Consider the following 26,528-nt stretch of genomic DNA (forward strand, 5'->3'; position numbering starts at 1 on the left):
CTGAGAAAGGACTCTCCTCAAGCTTTGAAAGTTAATGCAGTGATCTTTCAAATCGTTACTGAAATCTAACATTAAAATGTTTTGCATTTCTTTCTAAAGTTGCAGGTTTACACCAATGCATTTTTCAACTTCTTTTCTTGTTTTTAATTGATGTGAAAAATCTGAAGTCATAAAATGCTGTGTGACTACAGGATGTCAGAATAAAACAGCAGGTAAGGAAGTGTTTTAAACACCAGCAAAACTTCAATAATTTGCCGTTTCAGAGATCTATATAAACAAAAATTTGTATAGTATTTAACTGGACCTCACTTGGTAATTAATAACTTTGTATGTGTAACCTTCACAATTACAATTTTAAAGACAGCTATAGTTTCTTGTTACAAATTTTTAAGGGCAGAATAAACAGCTTTCAAGGTGAGTGTCACAAAAAATGCATTCCTGAAATCAAGAGATTTTGGATCAAGCTATCTTTCTGATAAATACTGTGCTTCCTTTGTAAGGAGAAATAACTTCTAAATAGAGGGATCCTGGCACATGGGTTGGAGGCAGCTGCTACTGTGGCAGCTTTTCTCCAGCAGAATAGAGCGGGATGATGAATGTCATAAATGTTCTTCTGTTCAGTGTTGTCTTCTTATGACTACCTGAGTCTTATGCGGGCAATTATTGTAACCTCCAACTGTGGTAAAAGCAATGTTGACCTCCAAGTCTCAGGTAATTTATTGAAGGAAACCTAGGGAAGCTTTTCTTCAGAATGAATTGGCTTCACTAAAATCCCTCACTAGCGATTTAATGGCATGGCTCTGATGAGAGATAAGGGCACTGTACAGAATGGAATCTAGAACTAAAAAAATCTTGTCTTGGTCCCTTCCATTCTGCTGATTTTGATGTCAGCAAATTCATAAATGCACCTGCCACTGATCCCAGTACCTGTCATTTATAAAGAATCTTATTTTCATTCTCTTTGTTGAATATGTCTTAAGAACATGCATATATAAACTGGCAAGAGGTTAAATATTTGATAAATTTTTTCATGTTAATTTAGTGTAATTTCTTCTGCTTGCCTAAGTATCTAAGCAGGAATTTCTATTACCTATTTACTAAATCCAAAACTATAATCTACTTCATAGGAGGACCTCAGGCCATATTTTCATCCCTTTCTTGAGGCTCATATGGAAAGGGCAGTCCTGGCTGAGGGCTGTGGCTGGGGGGAGCTGCCTAAAAAGCACCTGGAGAGCAAGAACTGGAGAAGGATCCTCACAACAGAACCTCTGAGTGACCTCACCTTGTCTATCCAAAAGACTGAGAGAAGGCACCACACAGCACCACCAGCTTTGGAGGTGAGTGATCTACAGCCACAGCAGCTCCCCCAGAGCTCAAAGCCACTGCTGAACTCCTGTCTTGTCCTGCAGCTGTCACAGGGATTTACAAGTCCCTGTTTTATTGTAACAGTGAAATGCATCGATAAAACAGAGACCTGAATCCTCCCCTGTCACCTGAGTACTTATTGCAGTTCTACCTTCTGAATTAATCCAGATTCTGGGTTCTAGGGACCATTTGTAAAAATGGCAAAAAAACTCTGATAGGGGTTCCATTTTAACCAGGGAATGTTAATCTCAGAAACCTGTAGTAATATGATGAACCAGACTAAAATGTGTTCATCTTATATTCCTTGGCATCTAACAGCAGTTGGTGCTGGTTGAATCAGAGTGAGGAATTATGGTAGCTGCTCCTTCTTGTAAAATGGACATCTAATATTGCAGAAGCTCTTAAATTACCTGTGAGACTGCTCTTTAAGTTAGGTTGGAAATTGCCATTCCTCCTTCTGAATAATAAATACAGTGCTCTCTTCATATTAGAGTGAAATGTATTTTGATTTTTATAACTGGTAAATAAGAGCTATTTATTTCACTCTGAGATTGTCATCCTTTATTTCATTTCACTGCAATGAAAATTGAGACTTTCTGTCTAAAAATGAAAACAAGATTCCTCATTTGTAGCAAGTAACAGTCTCTTTTACTGATTACTTTAAAATAAGGACAAGGTATTTCAACTATTCACAGATATTTCTGACATATCACAAAATAACATAAGAGAAAAAGATCATAATCATATTCAAAGCAAAATAGTTTAAATTTAATGTTTACAAACACATTGCTTTTTTTTCTTTTCAGAATATTTGCTGATACAGTTTTGCAGGAGAATTTCTGTTTGGTGACATACATTTCTGCTCTACACACCATGTTTTGTCGTAGGGGATGAATGGGAAAAATATTTTCAGACTTGTACTTTGTCAGGAACAGGGATTTGGAATATGACCTCTAATGGGCTTGCAAACTTGTGTCTGTGAACTTGGTACAAGACTGAACATGCTATGCAGCTGACATTTATTTTACACTGAATTTAAGTATTCAAAAGAACTGAGATTGACTTCTTATATATGTATTTTTTGAAGCTTTAAGGCTGTATCACTGACAACATTTTACCAACCTCTTGCCATTTTCTTACATGTTACAATTCTTTGTCAATTTTAGAATTGCTAGCAGTGATCATGATACCCACTTAAAAAATTTCAAACCAAACAGAAGAATTCCCTGGGAAACTGCACAGCACATGCATGATACATAACTATAAAATTAGTCCAAAGTTTTGATAAATACTCAGTTCCCACTAGAGCTAATAGTTGTTCTTAAAGAATAAAATGCTTATTATATACAGAAGTTTGGGCAGAGTATGGACATTTGCCAAAGAGCACTGGAGGCATTTCAGTTCTGAATGGTTTGTACAGTGTTAACACAGCTGCCCTTTTTCCTCGTGTGGGCTTGTGCCACCTGTGGGAGGGATCATTCCTGGCACTGTCAATGGGCGCAACCTTACAAGACCTAAGTTCATCCTCTCCTGGCTGCTTCAGCTGAACCAGGAGCTCCTTGCAGGACTGAGAGCCCTTTAGGGCTTGCTTGTGAGCTCTATGCAAACTTGTAGAGCATTTTCAGATGCCAGTTTCCATCAGGCAAGCGTTTGGTCTTTTGCCTTCAGGACGTTACAACATGAAAAACTGCACCAGCATTTTTCAATGAGCACCATTAACTGACTTTGATAATTTGGCATGACCAGCAGTATTGAAAAAGATGCTGAACTCCTGTCTTGTACAAAACAAAGTACAGCTGCCAATTACCCTGCAACTACAGTCTGTAAATACTAAAAAAACATAAATATGTCAACCATACACATATACACAAAACACAGCAGTAGCAATATTACAGGATGCAATGCCTACTCTCTCTAACTGGTTTTGGTTAATACAGGTGCAACAGCAAAATAAATGCTATTTCATATATGAGAACCTTTCTTCAAAGGTCAGTGGCAGTAAGCCATAGCTCAGGTCCAGGCTTTCACTAATCCAATGTGACTCACACAAATTAATCAATGAAAGACAGCAGTATGGGATGATAATGGCTGTCAGTTAACACAAACTGTGAGATAGAGGTTTCTTTTGATACCATTTGTAATTCATTCTCCCTTTTTCAGAAGTGCTCTTTCTGTTAACACTCACCAGACTTAAGTGAAATTTCCATGTATTTCCAAGTGTATTTAAGTGAAATTTCCATGGGATTGCACTTAGCAGACCACTAAGAAGTTGTTGCTCTCCCACTTGTTCTTCTTTTCCATGCAGTTCTGTTTCAAAGTTCTGTAGGAATTGCATGAGAAGGGCAAGAGGAGATGACTGCTGGTCCATTGTCTTGGCTAATGCTCTTCAGAGCAGCGTCCTCTCCTCAAGACCACATCATCTAGTCCAATATCCCCAGTTCTTCTTTTCCCTTTCTCACCTCTGAAAATAACCTAGAAAGAGAGCAATTTGAGTGGGGGATGAAAAAAATTACACAGAAATAATTCATTAAAAAGTGTGATGAAAGATTCTGGTCTTCATTCAAATTTTCCTCAGGTCTCCAGCAGGCCCCTCCAAAATCACTACAATTTAGTTGCTTTTGGGTTTTAATTAGCTAGAAAATAAAACTTCCACATTCTTCCTGATTTCTCTTTGGCAGAGGCCTTCCCTGCTTACTTAAGAGGGTAAGTATCTGATCTTTGGATAAGAGTGCCAGTGGTCCAGGTCAGCAGCCCTGGCTGCCCATGCTGACAGCTACTGCCAGGGGGTCAGGAAAGGCAAGGGACAGGGCAAAGGGGGACTGCCAGAAGTGAGAAATTTAGGGGGAAGAAAAGGGTAAGAATATTGCAGCTATACTGTTCACCTGTTACAAATGCCCTCATTCTCAGTTCAACATTCATTGACAGCTAACAAAGTCAGGTGTCTTTGCTACTGTTGCTGAGGTAAATGTTCTAGAAAATTATCTGCAGTAATTACAGCCTTAATATTCATTTTAGAGCTAGACACTTGTGTCTGTCTTGTAGCCTGCTCTCATCATGAACTTTATATGTATGAGCTTCTCAGAGCACCTGATATTTAAGTCAAACAAGCCCTGAAATACCCAAGCCACTTCTGCAGATCTGAAATAAAAACTACCTTCAGAGGTTGAAGAATAACATAGAGCTTTTGATACCAGTATAATCACACGATTCTAAAATTTCCAGGTATTAAAAGATTCTCCAAGGCACTTCAGGCCCCTTCTTTTGATTGCACTAAACCATTTTGTGTTACGGGCATTGTTAGGTCATCATTCACCTCCTCAGCCTGATCAGCTGCAGGCGTGCTAAAGGGCATAAAACCACGTGTGATTGCACTTGTAATCTCCCTGCATTACCAAAAATTACTTATTTTCAGTATCTTTGCCCTGGTTTAGCCAGTTACCAATCTACAGGGGATTATTCTTCCTATTTCATGGCACTGTATTATTCAAAACATTGTTCATGAGGAATCTTGATACAGGCATTTTTTTGAATTCTCTATAGAGTATGCCTCTGTCCATGAGGCTGCTCTTTCCTATGTGGTGATTCCCTTAAAATGGGCTGTACCAGGTAGCTCAGGAAATGACAGAGTAGCCTATACTATGAGTATATTTCTATAGCTAGGATTTCTTTTTTTGTATACATAAAACTAATTTTAAAAAATGCACAATAACTCTCATCTGTATTGTGATTCCATTGGCAGAGACCAAAGTAGTAAAACAGAGTGAAACTGAACCCACAAGATGAACACTGCAGTGCTGCACCATTTAAGCATCCTCAGCTTTTTCATGCCCAAACCCAAACAGCAACACAAGGGGATCAGTACTTACACTCTTGATGCCTGCTCCTGGTAAGGTTATGTGTGTCTGTCTCCAGCCATGACCCCCATTTCTCCCCCAGACAGCTGGGCCATGAGCACCAGTTCTCCTCACAAAGACTTGCAGGGCACCAGAGTGCAGCCCAGGCACTTTATGCCTGAAGGACAGGCACAAATCTCCAGCCTGAGCCATGTGACCCAAGGACAGGATAAGATGTGCCACTCTTCCTTCTTTCCCTTTGGGATCAGAGATGGTGAGGTACTGTCCCCCTGCAGTGGAAAGAGCAGTTAGTTGGGCGGGTGGTTTGGTGCTTTTAACACTACTAGGTTGCAGGACTGAACACACAAGAGTTATTAAAAATAAATAAAGGTAAAAGAAGGTCCAGAGAGTGTAAAATAACTCATATAGAACCAGAACCAGTGCATCTGTCTCCTACAGGGTAAGATTTACAGTGCTGCTCTTCTCTACATTAGTACCAGGCTAGGTGTTGCCCATCTAATTTCTTTTTGACAAAGTAAATAATATCCCCCTCTCCAAAACTAAAACCTCATGTATTCTGTCATTTCTGACAACCCCTTGATCACTGCATGATTTTAAACCCACAGTGACATTAAAGCTACTGTACAAATTCATGCACCTTTCAAACTGCAATGTTTTACTGTTGGATAGATAACAGAGACCAGAATAAATGCTATAATGGAATTGAGCTGTGGCTCTGTCCCTTTCCTTTTGTTTGGGAACTGCGTTAACCAGGTAAATCTCAAAGCATATCCATTTGCAACCCTGATAGCCTCTTTTATTCAACTGTAATTTAAGCTCTTAATCTGGTAGATAGAGAAAGCAAGAAGCAATAATGATTTCCACATGGCTGTTAACCCCAAATTCTAACAGTAGGAAGTTGTCAGTGAACATACATACTCAATTCCAAACCCTATTATTATTATTATCTCTTATCATGTATGAAGTAAAGGTGCCTTCCAGAAAACACTCAGAACATGAGAAGCTAAGGATCTTATCCACTAAACCTAGAAAGAAAAAAGGCACCTTTCACACCTACACTCAAAACTACACTAAATGAGATTTCACATCCTAGAGAAAACCCAGACCTGTATGAGTTGTTTGTACATTGCATTAAAACTTTTGCAAGGTGGGTGAAACCTTTAAAATCTAAAATTACCAAAGGGAAAAAGGTTCAAAAAATTAAAAAAAAAAAAAAAAAAAAACAAAAACCTTATCTTACACTGAATCCAAGAATATATTTTCTTTATGTGATCAGATTTTATGTATTTTTTTAATTAAAAAATGCCACCTCTACCTTAAGTTCATTAAGAAAGTGGCACTTTTAGGCTCCTTACTTAAAACGAAAGATTTAGAAATATTGCGGATTTGTAATATTGTTGACATACACAGTTAAACAGGATGGAAAAATATTTTTAATTGTGTCCCTGTAACTACTCAAACAGAGCATTATTTTTTGATAGCTTCTCTTTGAAAGTCAAAATGTTTTCCCTTGAAAAGCTGTAAAATTTAATTACAATGTACCATGGCTTGTCACACACTTAAAAGGAAAGCCAACCTTGTCTCCAATTCACTACTTCTACATAAGTTTTTAAGTTCTTTGGTCTGAATGAGATTTAACAAAGCAAAGTATTATGCTGCTGTTGGGGCCCTAGATCAACATTTAGCCATGAAGTGGGATCCATTTGTCCAAGGATCTGTTAAAGCCTTTTGGTGGGAATTTTCTCAGGGATTTTTTTGTTTTGTTTTGTTTTTTAATGTACTGCTTTTGCAGCAAGGTCACTAACTGCTGAAATAAGCATATAGAGTTTAAATAACTGTACCTGTTTGCTGAAGATACAATTATACCACTCTGAAAGTACTGACTTATTAAGTGCATCATTTTCAGATAGTTACTGCGGCTGAAGCCAATCAATAGGAAACAGATTTAGGTAAGCACAAAGCAAACATAGCTGTAGGCAAGCCCCTGCAGGAAAAGGTCCCCTCAAATCAGCATTTTCTGCATGCAAGATAAGCTTATAATGCTTCAGCACAGCGCCTTTCAAAATGCAGATTCTGATAAACCAACCTATAGCAAACTTTGCAAGGTGAAAGCAAGCAGTCAGGAACAAGCTGTGAAAATAAATCCTTCCAACGAGGTATTCCAGACTGGAGGGGGTGGGTGGATGGGTGGGTGACTTCAAGGGACTAGTTTTAACAGGTTATGTCAACAGCAGCAGAACATACACAGGAAATAAAAAGCTGAGCTTGTCCCTGACTACTGGGTAGCAATGGAGGGGAACAGTCTGACAAAAAAGAGCCAGTTAAAAATCGTGGTTCTGGAATTCAGTATATAGAAATAACAGTTTTTGAGTACAGATAATGAATACGCTCTGAATGATTGACTGATTGACTTAGAAAAAAATGTATTTTTAAATCTGTTGTTTCAAAAAAAGGTATGAATTACATGTAATTTTTTTTTTTAAGTACCACTCTGCAGGCAGCAGACACCTGCCTGTTTTCTCATCTGCAGGAGGAAGGAGCTCTGCTCTCCCAGCCGTTCCCAGGGCTTTTCATGTGTCACAAGGAGCTCCTGAAGTACCAGAGCAGCCGGTTTGGGGGGACCCCTGCCCAGGCAGTGAAGGCAGCACTTCCACTGAGCCAGCCGAACAGCCTGGAAAGGTGCCAGAGCACCTGCTGGGGTGGCAAATGACTGTCCCATCAGTGGCCAGACAGCTCTGACAGGGTGCTGCATGAAGAAAATGGATCTCAGTGCCCTCACCCTGCCTCATCCTAGCCTGGCCACTGTCCCGCCTGAGAGCTCCTTTCCTTCCACACATCCTGGGAGCTTTGTGCGCTTCAAAGGCACGGAGTAATCCCATCATTACGGGAGCCAGGGATGTGTGTCTAATCCCGGCACTGGGGGGGAAGGGCAGGCAGGCAAGGACAGCAGCCTTGCAGTGCCACACCAAAATCAACAGGGGACAAAACACATCCACATCCTGGGACAGCACAGCTGGGGGACAGGGAAGGGCTCTTCCTGTGGCTGAGCACCAGCGCTGATGCCAGTCTCCTGTTCCTGCAAGCAGCTACTACACACTCCCCTCTAACCTTTGGGGTAATGTCACTTTTTATCATCCCAAATAGTCCCTTCTTCAGAAGCCTCTGTGTTTCAGTATTTCACTCGTCTGCCTTCCAGTTACTTAACATTTTTCCTATATACAGATTGAATTTATCAAATTCTACTCCAAGCCACAGCAATCTGAGAGGTTAAACTTGAACATTGTATCTGCAGTAAAACAAAGACTATTTCCAGTACCTTCTATAATTTTGCTAGTGATAGGGAAATATGTTTATGTGGTAATTTGAAAGACAAGCTTTGTTTCACCATAAATAAAAGTTGTTCTCTGGTCCACATTTTTTTCAGATTGCGTTAAGACAAACTTTTGCTGACTACATTTACTACTCCTTCACAGAGATTCCTATTTTAAAGATGTCAGCTATGATAAAAGTGTAAATTTTCAATTGCTCTTTCACATTGGGAATCCTCAATTTTTTTCTTTATACCCAGAAGAGGCATCAGTGTGAAATATACCCCAGAACTAAAGGGAACAGAAGCTGTGTAATTTGCCCTCAAGCAGAACTGTCATCAACCTCAAGCCTTGGTGGCTCTTCAACTGCAGGATGTGATTGTACACAGATCACTTACCTGATACATCTCTCACTGGTTCCCAGTGCAAGTCATCATCTTTGTCCTTGATCCATCCACACAGTCCACTGTCAAAATCACAGCTGTGCACCAGCACACCTGGCAGAACAGAGCAGGAGGTCACAAAATAAACCCAGAAATTATTCAGATTGTTTTGGTTTTCAATTTCCCATGTGGCTGACACTAGCAAGTAAGTATGAAAATTAAATATAGAAGAAGGAACCCTAGGAAAAGAATCTACAAAAATACTAAAACAATAAAAAGGACTCTTGTATTATTAACAATTCATGCTATTTTTGTGGTGACTTTTTTTTAGGAAATAAAAGTGTAAGGTTCATATAGAAGAAGGTTGATTTTACATGATTTTATAAAGCATAGATTAAAAGAGGGGCATAAGATATAAGAGTCCTGAAAAATGTATTAACTACCAAGAAATCTCAAAAAATCATAAACCCTAGATGCTAAATAGGAGGCATGGCCTTTACCTGGGTCATCATTTGCTTCAAATTCATCAGCTGTAATCCCTCGTTCAATTTCAAGTATTTCAAAGAGATTATTGCTCACTCCAGGCTGGCGTGGAACTGTGAGAAAAAATGAATGAGATAAGGAAGTGGGTCACTAATTTATCTCTAACAAAAACCAGCAGAGCAGCTCTGGCATTGTGCTTTTCCTGGAGATTTCAATACATTTAATTATATTCAACACAAAGTCTCATAAACTTTATGCCTACGTGATTTATGATTTGTGGTGTAACATTTACCTAAGCACTGTAAAAGGTGATTTCAAATCTCCTAAAAGCTCTTTGAATGAAAGCCCTTTTTTAACCAGGGGGGAAAGCTTTAACCTTGAAGCCCACTGTTGTTCTCCAAATACATTTTCAGAGACAGTGGTTTCTCAATGAAATAAAGCCACATGAAAGTCCTCACACAAGCCTTCCACAGACATTTACAGGAGAACCTCGACAGGAGGCAGCAGCACTTGGAAGAGGCCCCACGAGCACTTAACCTTTGAAATACAGCTGAAGGTACATCCATCAATCTGCAAAGGATTAGAGCTCCCAAAACAATTATCAGGGTTGTACTGGGAGTTGAGAGGGAGGAGCTCTAGTGGAAGCTGGAATTCAACTGTAATTATACTTTTTGCTTTCCAGCGCAGCCTGTGCTTCAGCTGCTGTTCCCAGCTGGAGGAGAAGGAACAGCTCTCAGTGATTAAGGGGCCCAGAGGTTATTAGACATTCAGCATCCAGGACAACCTGAAATTTATGAGCTCTTTGTGGGAGTGATGGCTGCCAAAGTCAGGTGGCTACAAAGACTCCCATGTATTTCTGAAAATGCTGTGCCAGTTTGTGTAAGTTTCAAGCAGATTTCTTGCCTGATGGACAGCTGTCAGCCAGAGATAAACAGATTGCACTGAATAGAGCTGTCTTGGAAAATTCCTCTTTTAGAGGCAGGTCTAATGCATAATTCATAACAGTAGTAATGTGTTTCAGACATGTCCTCAGATTTTATAGGCACCTCTGACACCTAAGGTATTTGTAATTGTCTTATCTATTAAAAACTTGGCATGTTTTCCATTTGCAGTGCTAAAATAACTATTAATGTCTCTATAGAACAAGTGAGAACAAGAAGAATTAAGATAACTGAAAGGACTCTTGTTTTCAGAAAATCAAATCTAAGGTTAAGAAGGAACTTCTTTTGCACTAGGTCAACATGAAAATAGCACTGCTACAAGAGCTCCTCTAAAGCCAAAAGATAGAAAAGGAAAAAAAAAAAAAGTTGATATTAGGACAAAATAAGCAAACTCCAATGTATTTTTAAAGTACTATTCTAGGCTAGAGGTCTTGAATAAAAAATTTATATAACAAAAACAAATAGTGAAAAAGCTCAAAATGTGTAGGAAGCCAATGAACTCCCAAATATAATAGTCATTATTTGAATCACTAAGTCTCCCTTTCTCTTGTTTTCTTTTTAGTCCTTTGCATATTTTTGATTATGTATATTTGCAGTCTAGGATATTAATACTCAAAACAGCTTCAGATTTAAGGCTGGGTATTAGAGGACTGTTAATTTTGAAAGATACCTTGATTGTAAATAGCATTTTTGCTGCTGCATTTCACCTGGGCTGTTTTGCTTTAAAACCTTGAGCTTTAACATGAAAGAAAATTTATAAATGTGCACCGTCCCCACAACCCAGGCCAATCATTTCCTTGCAGAACATCTATGCACAAATATAGAAATCCATTGTTCACCCTGAATTATGCAGGTGGGGCAGTTGAACAAGCACATCTATGCTGCACACCCCGGGAGCACCACCTTGCCTTCCTCACCTCAGACTGTGCCAAGGGAAGGAGATACTGTTTGTTTTCTGTGCTGTGGAGAACAAATCAACTTCAGAACTTCTGAGCACAGCACAGCAAGCACCAAAGGCTCAGACCACAGGTTCACAGGCAGGTAATTACAAGGTTTTAAATGAGCACTGTGGCAAAGAGCATGAAGGAAACTCTCTGCCATGCTCAAAGGTTTGTAGGATACTCAGAGGTCACAGTTTTAAGGTACATGTTCCTGCACACTCTCTTCTCAGTCTGTCACAGTCCTTGTTTATGGAAAATACTGCAAAAAATATTTGCAACTTATCTTGTAAACTACTTCAGTTTACTTCTTCAAGTACCACTTCTAATGCACTGTTTTCTATAAGCCTGAGTTACATCTGTGCACACATACAAGAATTCTCCAAATTCAAGTTGATATATCTGCCTATAATTAAAGCTCCGCAAAACTATTTTTAAAAAAATTCCCTGAGAGTCCTTTCCAAACACTTTTTTTACTAACTTCTAGAAGAATGTGTTGTAGTGCTTTAATAGAGTCATTTCAGTGCTTGGCACTAATTACAGGAATGTGCACTCAATTTGAAACAAGGGTTACTATAAGAGATGCAGAAATCTAAATATAACCCACATGTACACTTCTTTTTGCCACGATAACCAATATGTTCAGTGGTGATCGTGGGAGAAAGTATTTGGTACAATTATTTTCTGTAAGCTTTCCGAGCCCTTTCTGTGTACTTTATATAGCGTATCAGTGTGCTTTTCACTTAACTTCAATGGTTTGATAAAGCTTGTCAAATAGAAACTTGGCTTCTTTTACTTGAAGAATTTTATAAGCTCTGAGTGAGCCAATACACCCACACTGCCATATTCTCAAAGTTCATGAGCTAACTTCTTCATAGATGCACAAATCTGGGGGGAAATATTAAATAACTGTGATTATTAAATAATAAATAAGAGCAATTTCTTTTTTAACCTTTGGAAAAGCAATACAGCTTCTTTTTTTATTTACTTGCTAATTGCTGAGATTGGGAGTATAAAAAAGTACATGTATATATATCAGCTTGTTTGCAATAAACAAATAATTGCTGTTTTGGTGTTACAATACCAAGACCTGGACTGCAACTTCATGTTATTAGGAACTGTTATTACTATTAATAATGCAGTTGTCTGGCTTACAGAAAAAAAAACTGATTTTGCACTGTAAGTACAATTCCACTCCACACAGTAATCATGACTAAGCTTCCCATTCACTAAAAACAACAACAAAAAAGGACAAAGATGTTTTGACTGAATAGTTACAACTGAAAGCTGTTAAATTGCAAAAAATTCCCACCAGCAATGAGATCTCACACACAACCAGTAGAAAACAGCTAAAAGTAAGGGTAGTCCAGAGGTAAGTCAGATTGAGAAAACAAGAATAAGTCCTGCTTTCCTCCAGGGAAGATATTGATATGTGCTGGGCTAAAAAGAAGAGGCAACAGAGAGGCACATTTCACCCTTTTGTTCAGACACCCACAGTGTCCAGAAAATATTTCTTAAAACTCTGCAGATCCAATTCTGCAGTAAGAGGAAGTGCTTCGATGGACTGTGCCACCCTCTCCAGCACTATTTACATATGAGGGGAGACACAACTGTCTCAGCATGCCACCCCTCTACAGTCCAATCTTGCATTTCTTGGGCAGTTATAAGGCTCAGTAAGTTTTACCAAAATCAAGCATCTTGGTATTTACCTTTGCAGAAGGTTTTCTGCAAAGTGACCTGCCTGCTTTTGTATGAACATCCATTCAGGAGGTGCAGAGTGTCACGTGAGTTTCAGGGAAACACAGCTAAAACAAGGAGTGAACAGAAACTTGCATATCAGATCTGGGAACAAAAATTGCTGGAAGACTGATTGAAGGTGAGACTTGTAAGACTCCTAGATTTCATGACTGAACTCCAGAGTACCAACAGGAACAAAGCACCTATCACATATGCTTAAATATAAACATAAATACATTTTAAAAGGTGCTAGAAAAGTGAAGACAAATGAAATACTGTTGTAAAAGAATGCTAGTCTAAGGATATCAAGGAATAACAAACCCTCTAGTCTTTGCTTTTATTATTTCCCTTTTTTCAACAGCTTCAAGGATCACAAAACTGCACTTACAGCACTAAGGACTTTGCAGTCACTGAAAGGGAGAAAAGAAAGAATCCAGTTTTAATCCAATCTTTACATTTTTAATAGCTGTTATGAGAAACATTTCCTAACTCCAATCTTTTCAGCTCCACTAAGGGCTAAGAAGAAAAACTGCTGAACTGTCTTTTAATATAGATAAGGGGGTTTGTTCTTGCTATGCTGATATCTAGTGTTATGCTTTAAGTTTATGCTTTTGGTGCTTATCATCCAGATCCCAATGGCAGCAGAAATTCACAGGCATATTGAGAAGTTTGTTGTATTTGTTAGAGACTTATAACTAGAAAAGATTCCTCTGTACTTCACTGTAGTTTGTATCAGTGCTGAAATAGTTAAATATTAAGCTATCACTGCATTCCTCTCTCATTGCCATTCCCCCCCTATCCATATCAGGAGAAGATTATCCTTGGTGCCAGATTCCACTGTCTGCATCTGACTAAGTGGTTCAAAGGCCAAGTGTAGGAATTCCATGTTAAAAAATAAAAATTTTTTTGTTCTCTAAAAAAGCAGCTTCCCAAAGTCACTGCAGGCTTTTTTAGAAAAGGGGTAAAGCATCTAAAGAAAAGCAACAACCCAATGCCTTTCAAAAATTGCAAAGGGATTTAAATAAAATTATCAGCATTTTTATCATTTGTGCTCTTGTCACTGCTGAAGAGAGCAATTTCTCTGATCCTCAGCTCATTTCAAGTTGAGCAGCACATTCAAGAGAGCTCTAAAGTGAAATCCTAGGTCAAGTTGAGTCAGTGTGTGGAACAGCAGGTCAAATAACAACAAAGGGGGGAAATAGGGAGCAAGGAGTCAGCAAGGGTACCCCAGGAAAAGGTTAACTAACAAAAACTAGAATTTGAGAGGAGCTTGCAGAAAAAAAGTCCGTTTGGTGCAAGCATGTTTCCTCTCCTGATGTCGACCAATCCTAGAGCACCAGGATTTGGTCTAGGACATCTGTGCAGCAGGCAATGCCCCCTTTGCCATGGACTGACTGACAGAAGTACCCCCTATTCCATGGCAGAGCAAAGCAGTGTTGCTTCCTGCAAGTCTGGCTAAGGCTGCAGAGCCCCATAGGGAAAAAAGAAAGGGAAATGTCCATAATAAGCTAGCTGAAAACACAACTTTGAGGTCTTTAGCAGATGTCAATGGCTTTGTTTAAAAAAAGACTGGACATGGCACTCAGTGCCATGCTTTAGTTGAGGTGTTAGAGCATGGGTTGGACTTGATGATCTTGAAAGTCTCTTCTAGCCTAGAGATTCTGTGAATTCTCTGAGCACAGAACTGCCAGTGGTTGCTGGTGCTCTCTAGGCTGGGTTTTGCCCATCCCTGTGTGATAAAATACTACATTTTGTGACTCTTTGGAATACAACAACCCTTGGAGACAGAGGAGGAAGCAGACAGATAAGATGACACAAATTCTTTTGAAGATTTATAAAACTGAGGGTAAATCCTAGTTCATGACCTGAGTGGATCTAACATCCATTTTCTCCTCTGTTTTCCAAGAAAATAAGAGTTACAAGACCACTAATTGCTCTCTGTATTCTCCAGTGAGAAACAAAGAAAAGCAGAAAGGGCAAGGCTTTTTCTTCTCTTTCCAGGCAGGCTTATGGGGACGACAGTGCTAATTCATTTTCGAGAACTGGCTTCTTTGCTGTCTCATCTGGAGAAGTAGTTGATGTGAGGAAATGAACCTAAAGAAGCTCAGTATAAGCAAAACAAAATTATTCATATCCAGAACCCAGGAATACTACAAAGATGTCTGATGTAGGTGAGACTAAAACAGAAACAGCTTTAAAGAAGCTGAAAGAAATAGTTCCAAACTCCCCTTACGTGAAGAAATATAGAGGCAAGTGAAAAATAAACAAATGTTTTTGGAGGTGGGAGGGGCTTGGCACATCCAGCTAGCAGCTAAGAGACAAGTTGAAGGTTAGCTAAATGTTACTAGTTATTTGAGTTTGAAATCCTGTATTGTCTTAACATCATGGTTGTTACCATTGTGTCTGGCTGTGAGGAATGATTTTGGAGGGGCACTGGCTTACACTTGGTGGGAGCACTGCTGTCCTGAGCTCACAGTGCCTCACACTGAGTAGCTGCAGCCAAACAGAGCCAGGCACTGCTCTCCCACACACCTGGAGCAGGGGCAGGGCTGGCCAGCAGGAACCTGAGCTCAAACCCCCTGCGCACAACATCTGTAAGCTAACATGAAAGGCCTTTTAGGTAATGCACCTCACCTCACTTTGCCATGGGCCAAGAGCACTCATGCAGCCAGGTCTGCAGCCCAGCTAATGCCCAGGAATGCAGCACCTGCCATAATGCTCCCATGCAGCTGAACCCTGGTGTGATGGCATCTGGGGATGTCCAAGTATCTCTGTGTTATCCTTACAAGGGCACTACTGCAGAGAGGCAGACCCACGCTCTGTGCATTCCACTGTAGTAATGTATAAGGGCTATAACTTTTCTACCTGCTTTTCTAAATGTCCCACATGAGGAAATTAACTTCTGCTCTTCCCCACAGACCTCTGCAGTAAGAGGATTCAAGAAACACCCTACTCTACAAGCAATGCTTTCTTTGAGAAAGTAGCACATTCTTCTGAAACAGAACTGTTTTGCACTAAACTGTAGGTTTCAAATCCTTAACAAATGCTTTTGAGCACTCCCAACACAAACACTTCTACACAGAGAGAAAGTAGGAGAGGACTCCAGTGACCACTACCTAGATGATACTTTCAAAGTGTCCAGAAGAGAAAAGAGAGAAAAACAGAGCAGAAAGCAGAGTGGAAAGGAGAGAAAAAGATAAGAGAGAAGAGAAGAGAAGAGAAGAGAAGAGAAGAGAAGAGAAGAGAAGAGAAGAGAAGAGAAGAGAAGAGAAGAGAAGAGAAGAGAAGAGAAGAGAAGAGAAGAGAAGAGAAGAGAAGAGAAGAGAAGAGAAGAGAAGAGAAGAGAAGAGAAGAGAAGAGAAGAGAAGAGAAGAGAAGAGAGAAGAGACACCAGCTTCATTGAAGATCACACTACTAGCATCATTTGGAGCACAAGTGGAAGATGCTTTCAGTCACACGTATGGGCATCAAGTATGGCTCTTGCAGGGAATAAAAAAAATTACATGGCCTTGAAGACAGACATCTGTTGACCTGATCTGAGGCCTCTCTGTCCCTGTATTACCTGCTGAGGCCAGGAACAGCTGGTGCTTGACCCGTTTCAGTCCTGCTGTGCCGTGCACTGAAGCCTTTGAAGCTATGTATGTATATCACAAACCTCAGAGTGTGGCAGCTGACCTAAACCAACAGTTGATAAACACTTTGCAAAGGTCCTGTGTTTGTTATATGAACCATAATGTAAGCTGCAGTCAGACCAAGCCAAACTTCAAAGGCTTTCATTTTCCTATTTTCCAAACTCCTGTATCTGAAACACATGTATTGAAAGCATTAGTTTCAAAATCCCTCTAGGGGCAATATAGAAAGACTAATTGTAAATAATAAGCTTTACATAGAGGATTGTTATGACTTCACGAAAATTCAGAACACTGAACACTAGCCCCTGCTTTAGTATTCTAGAGAACACTCACAACATGAGACAGACACATGGGAAGCATAATACTGGAGTCTACAATAATTTCCACAAAACTAAATGTTTAGCTGTTGGGTCCCATTAGATTAAGCTTCATAAATCTTTATTATATTTCCTTTTAAAATTTCACTTAAACATATGTCCATATTTTTAATTGAATATGAAGCCAAAAGTACGCTCTACTAAGCAGTACCAGGATTTTTCTTCTAACTTTTTTCAGCTTCACTCTCCATTTTCTAACTGTCTACAACAGATAAAATGTCACAGGGAAAAACTCTTGTACAAGGAGCAAAATATTTCACTGAGTAATGACCTGGAACAACAAAGCCCAGAAATTACCACATAGATGCCAAAGCAACCAGAAAAAAACTCCCACATTGCTTGTGCACCTGCTCTGAGACAGCAAACTTTTCCTCCTACCACATTGCTTCAGCAGCTTGATTGTACAACAAGCTGGAGAGCTGATCCAACACACCCTCCCCATCTCTAAAATTAGCCTCAGAACTAAAGATGAAATCGGGTGTCGAGTATTTCTTGGCAGATATGCACAGCTCTGTAAGTGCCAGTAATGTCTCCTGTGGTATGCACTAAAGCTGGCACAATGATGCTGTAGACTTCAGAGGAGCTCCTAAAGTTACATGTCTTCATGCTATGATAATCTTTACTATCTTCAGCTTTTCATGTATCCCTTTCCACAGACACAGTCCAGAAAATTACCCTCTATGCTATTTTTATGCATTTTTCCCATTGTTTAGTCATGAACATCTGAGACTATTTGAACCCATACAAAAAAAAAAGTCACATAGAATCCTTTAGGTAATTAGGCATGATCCCATTTCTTTACCATTCTTAAAACTATGGTAATATTCTGTTTAGGAGGGACTCTCAATCTCTGAATTTAAATCCATTGACTACTTTATGAGCTATGCTGTACTTCAATCCTTTTCAATAAAATGTCTTTCATTTCCTTAAAACCTTCATCTGAAAGCATAATTAAGTACTTCTATAGGACAATATACTCAATAATTTCAGGGGGAAAAAAGAAATACTTTTTTGATTGATTGATTCAGAACTTCCATCGCAAACTTTTGTTAGGTAATAAAATCAACTACTTTTGCAGCTTTACCATATAACCATTTTCAGTTTCCTTTCTCTGTTCTCAATGATATATTGTTCCAAAAATCCCAAACAGTATAGTGCACGCTTTCATCTACAGCTTTGATAAACAAAGGCATATGGAAAATTACTTACTGAACACATCTCCTCGGGGTTTCTGAGGATCTGGCTGGATCCTGTTGTCATCTATAACTCCTTGGGAAGTTGTAGTTTCAATGGGAACATGTGCAGGCTCTTCAGTTATTACCAGAGGAGTTCTTTGTGGTGGTAGTGTAGGTCTTACTGTTGTAGGTTGAGGTGTTGTTGGAAGTGGAGGCTTCACCACTGGTGTGGTGACCGGCCTTGTTGTCACTGGCACATATCTCATGGTTGGCTTGGGTGTCAGTCGGGTTGTCCTGGGTGCAGGCTGAGTTGGCACAAGTGTAGGACGAGCTGTTGGCCCAGGTACTGTAGGACGAGCTGTTGGCCCAGGTACTGTAGGACGAGCTGTTGGCCCAGGTACTGTAGGACGAGCTGTTGGCACAGGTACTGTAGGACGAGCTGTTGGCCTGGTCACTGGCCTTTCTGTAACAAAAGCAGGTACATGCAGTGGTCTGAGGAGTTGTGCCTTCAGCATCAACAATCCTGCTCATTCTACCACTGCCTCCCTCAGGGAGAGCGCAATTGGCCTTGAATATGTGATATGGACCAGGTGGCTCAATCAGAAAAATAGGAATAACTGCAAAGAGAATCAAAATGGGACCAAAATGGACATCTCAGCCTCTCACTCCAGAAACTTAACAGTCTCTTTCATTGTGACACAGAGACACTTGGATGAAATAATTTTTTTTCGTCTGAAGGTTTCCAGTTAGAAACATAGTTTAGCATCAGCACTGCTAAATTATCACATCCCTTTAGGTTGTGCTTGGCAGTGCAGCAGTTTAGAGATAATTTAGAATGACTGAAGGTCAAGACACTTCCATCCCACATCCTCTCAAGCATCGAGTCTCTTTCAGAGTTGGCAAAACTTACACAAAAGCTTGCTGGTTAAAAAATGCATGGGCAGGAAGCCATGGGTTAAGCAGCCCCCTAAACTGGACAAGTTCATAATCAGGAATGGAAGCAAGTTTATTAAGACCCCGATGTTACAAGCATTTTGATCACAGATGGCCTTTGGATTAAGAAAATTCTCGCAGACCTTTCCTTCTAAACATTTCTCCTTGTCAATAAGCAGAATTATTTTAGAGATTGAACCAAGCCAGCCTTCATTTAGATCCTTCTCTTTGTTAAAAGCCAGGAAACTAAGACATTTTTCAGCCTTCATAAAAATGAGGTGCTGGACTGAGCACCACTTTCACCCCAGAGACAGTGCCCACAGTACCATCTCCTCCAATGTTTCAGAAAGGACAAGTTTTAACTTAGTCTCACAAGGAGAATTTCTGAGGACATGAATCACAAGAATGTTTTGTTGTTTTCTATTGCTTAATAAGACTTTTACATCTCACTGGAGATGTTAAAAGGCTCAGTAGGAACTCTAGTCACATATTTTGTGTACAAGCATTTCAAGTATAGCACACAGTTAAAATGAAGAACTACTGTTTGTTAAGCAGTGAATTGTTTGATGATACCAGGTAAAAATGTTTTCCCTCTGGCCACCTGTTTATTACTATCCCTTTGAGTACCCTGCAGTTTTGACATTTATAGTATATTAAAATATAAAACACCGCTTAGGACCATGTCCCAGTAACACACATGAAATGTGCCCACATATACTTGCAAGCACTAAGGATGTGGGAGAACACCTTATACCATGACAGCTACAGCTGAAGGGGAAAAATGGTGCTGCTCTTTAAAGAGATCAGTGAGTCACCAAAGACCAGATCCCACAAAGGAATGCAGGATCAAAAAGATCCAGCAGATGCCACAGAGCTGCACACTCTTGTGGGATGTCAAATATGGGAGAGCTCTAACACCTTATTCTGTACCAAGGGGGTGGCTGCTTCTCCCAAGAGAAAGGTGGCCAAGGGAATTTTCCAACAGCAAATCCTTCCAGAGAAATCCTCCCTCCTGGGTCTTCTCACATCTGGGAAGCAGCAGGGAGTGGATGGGGTGAGCTGCTGAAACGGGCCAGTTGTGGAGTGTACATAACAACAGTGTATGAGTAATGTGCACTGTTTGATCAGACCTACCCTGCTTACTCAGTTGCTCTCATCCTGAAGCAATCTCTAGAATCAAGCTGTGAATAGGGAGAGGTGAATTTCTTTCTAATTATGAAAATGTCTCAGGGAAAGGTATTTTTACCAAGGCATGCTAAGACCTATAAAACTGCAAGTACATTCACCAGCCCCTTATTTAGTATTAAAAATAGTGATGAGAAATTGAGCCTGACAGAGCTGTACCCTAAAGTTTACAAAATGGGACACATAAGCTTTCAGAATCTCTATGATAAAAGGAGCATTACATACGTATGCAGTTTGTTCCATTCTCTCTGTACCCCTCTTTGCATTTGCATTTGTAGGATCCTGGAGTGTTGTAACAGTGTGAAAAGCTACCACACTGGTGGTGGCCAAGAGCACACTCATCTATATCTGCAACAGAAAATTTACATTAAAAAAATCATTAGCTTCATACATAGAAACCTGACCTTCTGCTTATCCCTGCAAAAACCCCCAAACATTAATACCATTTTGATTATACAAAAAAAAATAACAATAAAACTTTTGTCAGTGAGAAAAGGAAAATAGACAGTCACAAATCAATGTGGTGAGGCAAACATTAGGGAAAATAGGGACTATTGGGAAACTTTGGTATTGCTCAGCTTTTACCTTAGCATCAGCTTCACACATGCCATAGGTAGATTGCAGCTGAGATCTTTAACATCACAATTTAACAACCACTTTTACAGATGTCAGAATAAGAAAAAAAGAGTGTAGGAGTATGCCTATTGTTAATCACACAGATATTAAATCGGTTTTTCTTCATAAAATTCTTTCTATATTGTACATCTGTATAGAAGTTTCTATCAAGTAGAAACTGCTGGCAATGTTTCATATGCCATATCCACATTTATTGTCAGTGATGCAAGCAAAAATCTCCAAATTCTAGCACTCTGAATACGAATTTCTCTGAAAAAAAATACTTAAGCAAACATAAATTATCTCCATATGATCTTTTTTCCAGTGAAAGAATGATAACCAGTTGAGACCCAGTGACACTAAGGCAGAGAGACCTGGGAATATCTTTGTTGAAGGGCATACACCATCTGCATTCCAGTCTCATGTCCAGACAAAAACAGGTTATTTCCCAACTCCTGCCTCTTCCCCACCTGTCTGCAGGGGAAGGAAAGTTGGGCAGTCTGGGTTGGGAGGGGGTAGGGTGTGCACATTTTCTGATCTTGGATCTTGGGACATGCTATGGAGCACACCAGTGTTACAGCTCAGACACAGCCTTAGCTCATACACTGCTCCAAGCCTACAGCCAGGAGCAGTGAACCCTGAGGAAAAAACAGCTTTGGAAAGGAATTCCTGCAGTCATCAGCTCTGTTCTCCCCACTAACTTCCACACAAGAACCAGTTGCAAGAATGTGGGCCAAATACATGCCTTCTCTTTCACAGCCTATTTCTATAATCCACCCTTTCTTAAAATACCAATGCAGTGTAAAACAACCTGCTTCAACATTTCAGCCATAATAAATAAACATTCCTCTTTGAGCATTAATTTAATTTTCAAATACACAACATGCATGTGAGAAATAGCTTGTTATTACCATGGCACTGGTATTTGCCTCCAATGTACATCAGGTCAAAGCCTTTATGACACCTGCAAATGTAGCTCCCAAAGGTATTGACACAGTGCCTGAATCGTGGGCAGAGAACCCTCCCAGTAGCACATTCATCAATATCTGTGGAAACAAAGGAACTGTGTTACTCTTAATAACAGTTAAAATACAATGTGTGCTGTCTAAATGAAACTGGTTTCACATAATGGAAAGCTAAAGAATAGCCAAAGTGTTTTTCATATGAGTCCTTGGTCAGCCAGCAGTAATTCAGAGCACTTCTTCTTGCTGTGCCCTCCTGTTCAGCTCTGGGTCACAGGCAGATGCCCAGGGAGCAGCTGATGCCCACCCACTGCTGCTCTCCCTGCCTGGGGAACTCTCAGACGAGGTCAGGCTGACACACAAAAGCTGCTTGTGCTGCCAGTCACTCTGCAGCCCTTGACACCAAGCAGAGGCTGCTGAGTGCTCAAACACTAATTCTCCACTGAGGTACAGACCTGCCATGCACGGCTGCTTCTGACGCACGCAGCTCCTCCTGTTTGCTGGTTATCTACAGGGCACAGTTCAAGCCTTTGCTCTGCAGCTCTATCAGGCTCTTGATCTATGGGAAAGCAAGATTTTGCTCTCCATGCAGTGCTTTTCCCAAAAGGAGCCCTTCAGCTGCCGATGTCAAGAGTGCAAAACAAAGCCGAGTGATTGATGCCCTGCTGCTCTTGTGAAAGGGGCCTGAGCAAGGCAGAGCCTCTTCCAGTGCACAGAAAATATGTTACCAAACGTTGCTGGTTAGTTAGTTAGGGCAGCTACCTGAGTGGGGGAGATGGAGCTTCAGCTTCTCTCCAAGCTGGGCTCCCACAGCCAAGAGAAGTGACTTAAAGCCATGAATTAACGGCCAGATGGTTCATCCCAGGAGCTCCTGCTGGCACTGTCCCACTCTGCATGAAGAATTACTGAGGATAGCAGTAAAAGGATTCAACCCCTGAGCTCCCACACTCCTGGCCCGCCTGATTGCTCTCTCTCCATCAGGAGCTTTGCTGGAATGGTGCAGTAAAGGCCTCAATGAGAAAGAAAACAAGGCAAATACTGGGCACCTCTCCACATGTCTGAATCTTCCTATAAATCTGTCTCTTGATTTGAATTTATTGTTAACATTTTAGGCTTTGAGTATGCTACTAAGTTTTACAAACTCTATCATGCTTCTTATTACAATTTAATCAACAAGTCCCAATTTTCTATCCTTTATTAAAATATTATTTCAAGGCTGCAAGTTTAAGACTCTTGATTACTAAGAGTTAGTTGGGGTTTTTGTTGGTTTTGGTTGGGTTTTTTAATCTTTAAACTACAGCTTCAAAAAGTAGTTCAGTAAGAATGAGATTAGCCACTGAATATACTTCATCATGGCATGGATTATGATCTTTAAAAACCTAATGTAGCATGTCCTGCTTCTTCCTCTGTTCATATTCATATTAATTCACATAAGGCAAAAATTATGTTAAATTATTGCAGCAGTGTAGTGGTAGGCAGTTATATGTCCTGGAGATACAGGACAGAGTTGTTAATCAACATACTGTTCAAAACTGATGCAAAAACATGGAAAAATGTAACAGGCCTTCCACTTGCATATAAGAAGAGGTGCATGGATGCTCATTGCTGAAGGGAAATCCACTTTTTGATCAGTAGCCACAAGATCAGTGATCAGTTTCCTGCAGCTCTCAAACAGCACAGTGACTGTGGCTCCTTTCAAGCCAATCCACGCCTGGACCAAAAGGTGTAGAGCTGTTCCCCTTTGCCTGCTGCAACGTGCTGTGGTTCATACCTGCTTCCTGTGAAAAGCAGGGCATGGAGGGGGGATTTGGAGCTGCTCCAAAGGCACATGAGGCAGTGTGATGGTCAGCACCTAATGAGTGTGAGGGTCAGTGTCCAACAGAGAAGCAGAATTGCTTCTCTCTCTTGTTGCAAGTATGACCACATTACCAAGCACAAAATAACCTAAGACTAATTTAAAAATAGCATAATTTTTAAGTTTACAAAGCTGTATCTTCAATTTTCTAAACACACACAAAAAGGAAATAATTAATTTTATAGTGAAAAATCATTATTTTCAGCCCTCAAATAATTTCAGAACACTTGAAAATGAAATCTGTATATGGCTCATTTCATTAAATTAAAATCCCAACGCAAAAACCTGGCAAGACCAATTGATTTACTGATTCAAGACTCATTAATCAACTAATTAGCTGTTTAATCCACATTTTCACCAAATACTTTGCTGAATTATTTTTTTCACTTTGTTGTCATCTAGTTTATACGATTTACCTTTATAGCCAAATTGGTGGCTCTTTACTGATTGTCTGAAAGGAACATTTTAAACAAGGGAATGCTCAGCAAGTGTTAAACTAAGAATAGAATAATGCCCAGAGGAATTTCCACCTGTGCTAAAAATAGGCCTTGCATTCCCAGCTGTCTTTCAGACTTTCCTCAAACAGGGATCTCATGAGCTGTAGGCAATGCACACTTCAATTTTCTTACCACCACCTACACTTTTATTTGTACTGCAGCATTATCCAGACCCTTGCTGGAGCCAACAACATCCCCAACAGTGACAAGCTTGTACAAACATGAGGGAAAAGCACAGCCTTAGTCCCAAGTAGCTTCAACTCTTTGAGGTATTTACTGCAACTCGAACTTGAAAGAGAAATAACACAGAAAGGGTGCATGTCATAATCACCAAAGAAGGGGAGAACATTATGTTACGATGCAGGAAGAACAGACACCTCTTGGTGTAACTATTCTTTGTATTGTACCAGGCTGCTCTGAAATTCTTGTGGAAATTCTAGAAATAGGTTATGAGGTCATTCTGAATGATGCATACCCAACTAAAATGTGGGTACACAGTTCTTTGCCTTTCTGGGGAGGAAAAAAATTGGTTTTTTGAAAACTGCACTGAAAAACTCAAAGAGCTTCATAGTACTGGTTTGAGTGTTAGTCTTTGGCATTAAAGTACACTTTGTTTATTTCAAAGTATGAAGTTTTCCTGAATATAAAAATGAGCACTAGGAGAACATTGCAAGCATTTTTTCTAGCAAATTTCTTTACTTGGTGTAGCTTTCTTGAATTTGTACCTAAAATCATTCAGCTAACTATGGCATGGCACAAATATCTTTCAAAGTTCTCTCTGCCATGATATCCACAATAGGATTTATCACAACTTAGTCCCTTCAGTATGCAACAACAGTAGGTCCTGTTCTTTCCATTTTTTTCCATGCACAGATGTGCCAATCATGCACTTCAGAAAGCCTCTGACTTGGTGTGGAGCCTGCTCTTCTCATCAGAACATCTAGAGTCTGTCCCTTTCTCTGCCAACAAATTTTTGGTCACCTTGGGCCAGGCACTTGGAGAAACACCTACCCTGTGGTGAGCCAAGATATCTGAGGGATGATTAGGACGTCCCCATTTTCTTACATTCTTTCAGTGTTGCTGATAGAATTGTTATAGAATTGTACCACTTCATAGAAGATAAATAATGAAATCACTAGAGCATCATATCCCACTCAGGATGTATAGTTAATGACTGATGAAATCACATGTCACACTGTTCTTCAGACCATAGTAGAGTCTGATTAACCAGAAGCACCTTTTCCATGTTCACAAACGTGGCAATAAAATATTTCACTTTTATACACTCTAAGTTCCTGTATTTATTTTAACCTGGAGTTTTCACAGTATGGAAGAAAGACAGCACATTCAATCCCACTAATACTGGGAACATACAGAGACCTTCACCTTGCCCCACTACAGTATCAGTGATTTTTACAAATTAACCTACTGAGCTAGGCACCACCTTGTTGGGTATGAGGGAAAGGTGATCTCCCCACTCCTTTTTTTATGCAGGCAGGTATTTTGGAGTTAGCAATAGCTTAAAATAACCCAGTAGCAGGAGTGGCAAGGGCCAAGGGCTTGGATACCAAGGAGTCTGTATGGGCTTTAGGCAGACAATGAAACTTGCAGGACTGAAAACACTGGCAATCTCTGACACAAGGACACCTGAGCAACAGCCCTATTACTACTCTCATTATTAACAACTTTAAACTGCCTGTTCTATGTTCTTTAAAATGCCTGTTCTATTCTAAGTACCTCTGATAAACTCACTTGAACTGCATTCTGTGCTAGGATAAAAGCATACTGGAGAAAAAAAAATTAAAATTTTTAAATCTACATTTGGTCACGTACCTACACAAGTCCTGCCATCAGGCCCAAGCTGCAGCCCTGGAGAAGGACAGCGGCAGCGCACCTCCCCTTTCAGCACGTCACAGCCATACTGACAGTTTGCCATCAGACAAGAAAGGGCATCTGGAGAAAAATGATGGAACACATTCAGATAAAGACTGTGATCAGTGCTACAAAGTGACTGAGAATTTTGGAAATTTAAGACATCACATATTTATGATAAAAGTGGGAAAATGCTTGTATCCTTCAAAGAGAAAAAACATCTGCTAGTAAAATTTTTCTTTCTGCAAACTACTTCTCTAAGAAAATAAAAAAAAAAAAAGAAAACTACCACAATTGTAATAAGTTGTTATTGTAGTAAGTTATTATTGAGTGGAGTCCGCAGAATATGTAGCCTAATATGTACTAAAGACTCTCCTGGACAGTTACTGCCATTTTAAAAATGGGGTATCTCTAAT

General features: G+C 39.9%; 1 protein-coding gene across 2 annotated transcripts in view; it reads right to left on the reverse strand.

Moving 5' to 3' along the window:
• Window positions 1-1,883: 1,883 nt before the first annotated feature.
• NPNT (nephronectin) overlaps window positions 1,884-26,528 on the reverse strand; it is a 49,479-nt gene continuing 24,834 nt past the window's right edge. For both annotated transcript variants that reach the window (XM_036382975.1, XM_036382977.2), the window contains 8 exons: window positions 26,074-26,193; window positions 21,838-21,972; window positions 20,537-20,659; window positions 18,228-18,656; window positions 9,411-9,506; window positions 8,926-9,024; window positions 5,232-5,488; window positions 1,884-3,837 (listed from right to left, as the gene is read on the reverse strand). In XM_036382975.1, coding sequence (XP_036238868.1) covers window positions 3,742-3,837; window positions 5,232-5,488; window positions 8,926-9,024; window positions 9,411-9,506; window positions 18,228-18,656; window positions 20,537-20,659; window positions 21,838-21,972; window positions 26,074-26,193 — 1,355 coding nt within the window. In that variant the 3' untranslated portion in view covers window positions 1,884-3,741. The remainder of the gene's footprint in view (window positions 3,838-5,231; window positions 5,489-8,925; window positions 9,025-9,410; window positions 9,507-18,227; window positions 18,657-20,536; window positions 20,660-21,837; window positions 21,973-26,073; window positions 26,194-26,528) is intronic.

Source organism: Molothrus ater, chromosome 4 (assembly GCF_012460135.2).
Source record: "Molothrus ater isolate BHLD 08-10-18 breed brown headed cowbird chromosome 4, BPBGC_Mater_1.1, whole genome shotgun sequence".
NCBI lineage: Eukaryota > Metazoa > Chordata > Aves > Passeriformes > Icteridae > Molothrus > Molothrus ater.